General features: G+C 37.2%; 1 protein-coding gene and 1 non-coding gene across 3 annotated transcripts; one reads left to right on the top strand and one right to left on the bottom strand.

The window, feature by feature from the left end:
• The first annotated feature begins 4,299 nt into the window (after window positions 1-4,299).
• Window positions 4,300-4,384, top strand: LOC147558423 (small nucleolar RNA Z43). The gene has a single exon (XR_015235488.1). It is a non-coding gene; the product is annotated as a small nucleolar RNA Z43 (small nucleolar RNA).
• Window positions 4,385-5,246: 862 nt separating this feature from the next.
• Window positions 5,247-7,155, bottom strand: LOC147558422 (Ribosomal protein S8 family protein). Of its 2 annotated transcripts, none has more exons than XM_086660076.1 (4): window positions 7,060-7,155; window positions 6,114-6,257; window positions 5,860-6,020; window positions 5,247-5,578 (listed from the first exon to the last, which is right to left on the bottom strand). In XM_086660076.1, the coding sequence occupies exons 2-4, from the start codon at window positions 6,244-6,246 to the stop codon at window positions 5,480-5,482; spliced, it is 393 nt and encodes a 130-aa protein (XP_086516202.1). In that variant the 5' UTR covers window positions 6,247-6,257; window positions 7,060-7,155; the 3' UTR covers window positions 5,247-5,479. The 2 variants fall into 2 exon arrangements, with proteins under 2 accessions (XP_086516202.1, XP_086516203.1); XM_086660077.1 differs by having other exon boundaries at window positions 6,114-6,260; window positions 7,061-7,123.
• Between the last annotated feature and the right edge of the window lie 539 nt (window positions 7,156-7,694).

The raw sequence follows: 7,694 nt of genomic DNA, 5'->3' as shown, positions 1-7,694 counted from the left end.
AGTGGGCTTATGGGATTTGGGGAAGTACTTACTTTTGAGCACGCGAACCCATATTGCATTAGGATTATTGATAATGCGCCAAATTATCTTGTTGAGAAAGGCCTGATTATCAAGAAGATGGAGGCGTAACCCAAGACCACCCAGTTTCTTTGGTTTGCAATAGTAGACCAATTGATAGTGTGGAAAGTTTTGGATTTTCCCCACCAGAAAGTCCTTTGGATGGACTCAATGTTGTTACATATGCCTCTAGGGATGGCAAAGCACTGCATTTGGTATCGGGGAACGGCCGCTGCGATAGTTGAAATGACTACCGAGCGACCAGCTTGAGAAAGAAGATTGGATTGCCATTTGGCTAGTTTGTTTTTTATTTGGGTGAGAAGGGGTTGAAATATAGATTTTTTGTTTTTTCCAATGAACAGATTAGTGCCGAGGTATTTATCGCCAGCCGAGGATTGATGAACCTTAAGTTCACGAATAATCATACGCTTGAATTTCGGGTGCGAGTTTTTAGAGAAGAAGATGTTGGATTTAGAGTAGTTTATCATCTGACCCGACGCATCACTAAATTCTTTAAGAATCTTCTTGAGATTGTGGATGTTGTCGAGAGAATTTTGACCAAAGATAATGCAGTCGTCAGCAAAGAGCAGATGGTTGATAGTGAGATCCGAATTAGCAAATCGGGAAGCCGATGAAAGGGGTGTGGCTGTTCTGTTTATCAATGAGACGGCTAAGGCCTTCCATGGCAATAGCGAAGAGGAAAGGCGAAAGCGGGTCGCCCTGACGAATCCCCCTGCTAACATCAAATGTGCGCCCGGGGCGCCCATTGATCAGGACAGCCATGGAGCTAGAGTTGAGACAAGTACTGACAAGCTTAATCCATCTAGGAGAGAAACCCATCAGGAGCATAAGTTGCTCCAGATAATGCCATTCAATACGATCAAAAGCTTTGGACATATCGAGTTTAAGACCGAAATAGCTTTTCGCTCCTTTGATTTTCTTGAAGGAGTGAATTAGCTCTTGGCTAATAATGATGTTATCCGTGATTTGCCTTCCCGGAACATAAGCAGCTTGGAAGGGGGATATGATATCAGCCAGAGTTGACTTGAGCCTATTGGCTAGGATTTTGGTGATTATTTTGTAGGTTGTGTTAAGGAGGCTAATCGGTCTATAGTCAGCCGGGGTTTGGGGAGTTTCAGTTTTAGGGATTAGGCAGTGGTTAGACATCGTAGGGAGAGTGGCCTCTCGAAAGAAGAGAGAAACCATATGGAGGAGATCATCCTTGACTGTATCCCAGTTGGCTTGATAAAATAGAGGAGGATATCCATCCGGCCCAGGAGCAGCACCAGGTTTCAGAGAGAAAGTGGCCTTACGGATTTCATCTAATTCCGGGATGGCAGTAAGAGCTTCATTTTTGAATTGAGATATCTGCGGGTTGAAACACTCAATGAGATTGTTAGAAAGGGTGGAGCCAACTGAATACGAAATATTCTGGAGGTGAGTAACAAAGACATTGGCTATCTCAGCTTCATCATTTGTCCACGAGTTGTCGGCCAACTTTATGGAATGGATTTGATTTTTACGATTTCTCGTGGTGGCTTTCGCATGGAAGTATTGTGTGTTACGATCACCTAAGTTGATGTTGGCGACTCTCGATTTTTCTTTCCACAGGCTTTCTTGTTGAAGGAGAAGAGTTTCAATCTGAGTGAAGGTAGCTTTGAACTTGTCAACATTTTTAATGGATTGGAGCTGCTGGGTGAGGCTTTTAATGTTATTGTCAATGTGGCCAAAGTCCTCTTTATTCCACTTACAGAGTTTAATAGCCAGGGAGTTAAGTTTGGTTTGGATCTGGGTGGGGATAGAGCTCCAGTTAGTTTTTATGAATTGTGCACAATTTGGATGGGACATCCAGGTACGAATGAATTTAAAGGGTTTACGCCCAAGAGAGGAGTTTGGTTTGGTGGAGAGAAAGATGGGGTTGTGATCAGAACCTAAAGTACGAAGATGGGTGAGCTTAGAGTGGGGATAAGTGGTAAGCCAGTTGTAATTCACTAAGGCGCGATCCAGTCTCTCTTGGATGAGGTTACCACTAAATTGTTTGTTAGACCAGGTGAAAGGGTAGCCCACATATCCTATATCCTGAAGACCCATGTCATTAATAGTATGTTTACTTAGGTCAATAGAAGTCTGCGACACTTCTTTGCCTCCTAGTTTTTCAGACTGGTCAAATATGCAGTTTAAGTTTCCTATGACAAGCCAGGGGGTGTGGGAGTCAGAGGCTTGTTGGGCCAATATATCCCACGGTTTCATTTTATCCTTACTGTACGGGCTTCCATAGAAGCCCGTGATATTAAAGATGTTTTCCTTGACTGAGTGAGTTCCCTGCACGTGAATCATATTTCTTGTAAATTTACCACAGCTTTTATTTATTTTATTTTTGAAACAGTACATTGGGACTAGGGAGAGGGTCATACTATTGAATTTATCCCAAGATATGCAATTTATGGATACTTTCATTGAAACAGAATACAAATTCTCTCAGTTACGGAGTGGGTGTCCAACCAGTCAGCCACTATAAAGAGGAGTAATTTAACAACTTTTAGCATTCTTGTTTTTTTTTGTTGAAGGTTTTAGCATTCTTGTTACTGATGCATTTTAAATTGGCTGGGTTCTAAAAATCAAAGCCATTGACATAATTAATAATTTGGGGTACCTGATGTATTCATTAGTAACTTGTATGGCTATTTTTTTTTTTTATAAGTGAACTGCTTCATTGATCAATATATATTACAAGAATACAAGTAAACCGTCCGTAATAATAGTCTCACATAGGAGAAGGACGATCTAATAACAAATAATATAATGTCTAGATCATTTCAATTCATTGTCAATTGGTTTTGAGTTAGATAGACACTAATTCAACATAGTCCATCAACAAGAAGGACCTATACAGTTACGCCATTATTGAGAACATTTGGATATTTTATTTGCTTTCGCAAGCTCATACGTCTTGCGATTAGTTAGTCTATTTACATGGATACAAGAGAAGTTAACAAAAAAGGGTCGAAGTGGTTTAATAGAGTTTATGAGTCTTGAACATTAAGAGCATCACTATTGATTGATCATATTACATTGCTGCCATCTCCTTCTAATATTATATTAACAAAATTCAAGCCTTTGACCATGGTTAGAGCGTTAGAGCCGCCGAAGCTTTACCCTCTTCTACTACTCGGCACCTAATAATGGCTGACATAGTGACTTCCGAGCAATACAATGACACAGAAAATCATGAAATACAATACCAATTGCAGCATCTCCCGTTATCTTTGTTCATAACCTAATGGTGGCTCTTTCAACAACAAAAAATAAAAAATTAATGGTGGCTATGTTAACCTTTAGTACCTTTATGTGTAATTTAATAATAATAACAACAAAAACATAATCACTCAAACAAATTAAATTCACTGCAAAATTTAATATTCTTTTTGTATACGGATTGCAAGAGTTACTACATTCATTGCGGTATAAATACATAGAAACACAAGATAAGTTAACGGATGGATTCCACTTTTATTATAACTTCCTGATTTTCAGAGTAGATACACAACCAACTGAACAAATAGTTGTTAGCAATACAATTTTAAACTTACATAAAAACATTACATAAGTCGAAGATACTCCATATCACTTAACAAACGGTATTCTAGACTCACAAAAAGCAACACGTAAGAAGCATGTACAAATAATCAGACATTAGACAAAAAAAGGTCTCACAAGTCAATTAGGTTTAAGTTGGATGTGGTGGACAAACCATAGAAAAATTCTTAATAATGTAATGACAAAAAACTATTGTTTTTGTAGAGTGAGTCAATTATACACTATTACCACTACATTGCTTTCTCAAAAGCTAGAAGATTGAATAATGAATATGATGTTCTAAACAACTATCTATTATATATGTGGTGATGGCACAAATTATTTTCAGACTTGCTCCCCAAGCAAATTAAGACCAACAAATCACTATATATCGAGAGCCTTTGAGATTGGAACATTTCAACCTTGGATGATGATTAACTAAGTTAGCTGAGATAGAGAACAGGCCCGAGTCACTATTTTAGTCTCAACCAGGTGATTATCATCCTTAGTTCTCTCATGGATACTCTACGAATTCTCCTTTAGCTGTTTAAATAGTTTAGAATTTTGCAAATGACTCGACTCATTGTAGAAAAGAATATTTTTTTTGACATATTTACTAACACGCAATTGTATTACAATTTTCTCCTTCTTTACTAAATTTTAAAGGGACTATGATGATAATTTATTGGTTCGCTCGTCGTGCGTATTGGAATATTTTTTCCATGCCGATAAACACCTATGTTCTGAGTCCTATTTCGATACAATAATTTTCGGTTGTTCTTCTTCTTTTGCCCAAATTTTCTTGCATTTCTTTCTTACGTATTAAGAGATGATGATGATTGTTTATTGCTTCACTCGTTGTGCGTATTGGACTAATCCCCTTGCCGATAAATACCTAAAAGATATTTTGAGTTCTCTTTACTTTCTTATTTGTCCTTTCCAATTTTTTCTTTGGAGTTCTCTTTTAGGACCTAACTAAGCTTCGTTTAATTTATTTGTTACTTTGGGACCTCCATAAGAAGAAGCAGGGCTCAATTTTTCATTAAGAATAAGAAGCAGGTCTCAAATGAATTTTAGGGTATATATCTAGCCAATCAAGATCGTCTAGGGACAACTATGTGGTTAGCACAAAAATTTATTTGATTGAAACTTACTCCTTAATTTTCATCTTCACTTTACCTCACCTGATCACCACAACCATCTCTGTTCACTGCCACCATTTATCTCTCTCTCCCTCTCCCACTCTACTCTCTTGATGAACAGTTGATCTAGTTTGGGGGAAATTCCTGGACGAGCCTTCGTCAGAACAGTCGATTTGATATAGAGGGCAAGGGAGAGAGAGGAGAGAAACGATACTGGTGATGGCCAAAAGTCCTAGTGGTAGTCGAAAGTAAGTTGAATATGAACATTAGAAACTAAAAAGCAAACTAAGTCAATTGAACACAATCTTTATACCCCAAAGAATACTTTAGATGTCCCAAGGCCTCGGCCACATGAAATTAAGGTTACGTTTGTTTCCTGATTTTGGTGTCATCTAAGAAATCCTAGAGTTGGATGAATGGACTAAAAACAAGCAGTCAAAGGGAGAGCAATTATTTGCAAGCACCATCATAGAAACTAAAAACTGATCCAATTTTTTCAAATAGAAGTAAAATACATGTCAAAGAGGTTAACTAGTCGTCCCTATTGTCATTTAGCAATATCAAAATATCAACTCGACTGAATCCAGATAAAATAATTATGTTGCTCATTTTAGGAAAACTGATGTATTCAACTTAAAACAAAGTATGAATTACTCAACAAAAGCTAGCAAATCCCCAAAACCAGCAATCAAGATAAACTCCATCTAGTAAAAGAAACCTAGTACTTTACCACCAACGTTCTTTCTCCTAGCCTCTTCGTGATCCATGATTCCTGCTGACGTTGTTAGCACGATGTAGCCAAACTGCACATCAAGGAAGCAAGTGTCACGAAAAACCAATCATAGTGATAGTTAACTATTTTGTATTAAGACCATACATGAGCTACGGTTAATCGAGGTACAATCACTTTCTTGCTACTTATGTTGAATTAGAAACAAACTACAAATTTCAGTATGCAAAAAGAACAAAAACAGATTGAATTATTGTGAAGTACAATAATCTTATCACGGGTTACTCACAATGTCTATATATATATATAAATAATATCAGTAGGGAATTCAGAGGACTAGATGAATATTTATACCTGTCTAGATGGAAGCAACCTAGCAGTCCAGGGTTCAATCTCCTTGACCCCAACATCAAAACGAGGACTAATAACCCCACACTTGTTAAGTCTTCCATTTAGTTCTACAACAATCTTGCCAGAACGATGGTCATCGACATACTCGAACTCCCCAATATAACCTGTCATGCAAACCAACTAGTAAGATATCCACTGGGAAGAAGAGAAAAGACCCTAGATGAAGGCTTAAGGGTGGCGAAAGTAAGAGTGTAAACCATGTTTCTGCATGACCATGAGAAACTTGATGATCACTTTTGAGGATGGCCTGATCATGACTTGTCGCTTTCCTCGCTTCTCCGCATTATACATACTTTTAAGAGCATCATTTAAGACACTAACTCTAACCATCCTTTCGTAACCTGGCTTCCCCATGAAGAGTAAGAAACAACAATTATGTTAAATGAGATGGTTTAGACGAAATAATATCAAAGAATCACTTGTCGCGGACGACAATATGAAGTTTAAAAAACAACATAGTAAAAATAATTACGCAATTTAGTGAAGACAAGGATTCAATGTTAATATGCTTTTTTAATGACCTAGAACCACAAATCCAAAATATAAGTTACAACCAACACAAACTCAAGTATAGGTGGAACCATCGTTCTGTTAACGCTGTACGAGCGTCAACATGGCTTACCAACTAATGCACTATTTAATTGTGTTTCATAGATGATGGGTTTGTGGTTCTAGGTCATTAAAAAGCATATTAATATAACTACCTTCAGAACCTTAATGTGAGGACACAATAGCTAACAAAAACCTAGCATGATACCCTCAAATAGTGTTTCAGAGATGTTTCGGGCCACATTTACCCTAAGTGTGTAACTAACCCATTGTAGGATCGAATAACTATTAATCGCAAATCAACCATTTGACTCACAGATCGTAGTTGGTTTCTAGCTAAACACTATGACCTCTAAAGTGACTGAACTTGATGATATTCATCAATCAATTCTTCCGACCATTTGATCATATTGCCATCTTGAACAAAGGGCATTTCCTCCAGCTTCATATCAATGATTTTTTGATAAAATACCAGCAAATATAAGATACAGAACTCCAAAGACTTGGATCAATCTAAACTAGATCCGTTACAGTCTTACAGTTATCAGAGAAAACCCTAATCTGAAAAATGGAAATGAGATCCAGTGAACGAACCTGGTAGAAGATAAGCGGCCTTCTTCGACTGAGAAGAGTCAGGAGAGCTTTAAAAACTAGGGTTTTGGCTCCGGAGGGGAAGAAATGAAGAACCATTAACCCTACTTATTTACACTTAGTCTGTTCAATTACAAATTTACCCTTATCTTTATTTTTCCGCCCACGGGGTTGAAACTCAATTAAGGGGTAGTGTGGAACTGTGGATTATGATTTTGGTTGACATATGGGAGTCTATTATTGTTTTCTTTTTTTTGGTCAAGGAGGGAGTCTATTATTGTGGTATTCAAATTCACAAATTTGAGACTTTCTTAATGTTGGAGCATTTAAATCTAGACTTTGAGAGTTTATGAATGTACTCGTACCACTTGATGATGGTGATATTGATACTGAATTAATTTTTCGATCACAACAACAACAACAACAACGTGAAGAAACGAATGACTGGCGCGACAACATATCGAATAGTATATGGGAAGATGCTCAACAATGAACACTTTAGCGTATTTCGTTTCATTTTTTTTTTTGTAAAGACTTATTGGAATGAATATTTTAGTTCTGTATGAACAACTTTTTTGTAGAGATTTTTCCGAGTGAATATTTTACTCATTTTACTTTGAATAGACCTTTGTCGAAAA

This window comes from Eschscholzia californica, unplaced genomic scaffold, assembly GCF_041429995.1.
Source record: "Eschscholzia californica isolate CP2 unplaced genomic scaffold, dmEscCali1.0.p SCAF_2, whole genome shotgun sequence".
In the NCBI taxonomy this organism is placed as follows: domain Eukaryota; kingdom Viridiplantae; phylum Streptophyta; class Magnoliopsida; order Ranunculales; family Papaveraceae; genus Eschscholzia; species Eschscholzia californica.
This window is presented reverse-complemented; position numbering and strand designations above follow the sequence as displayed.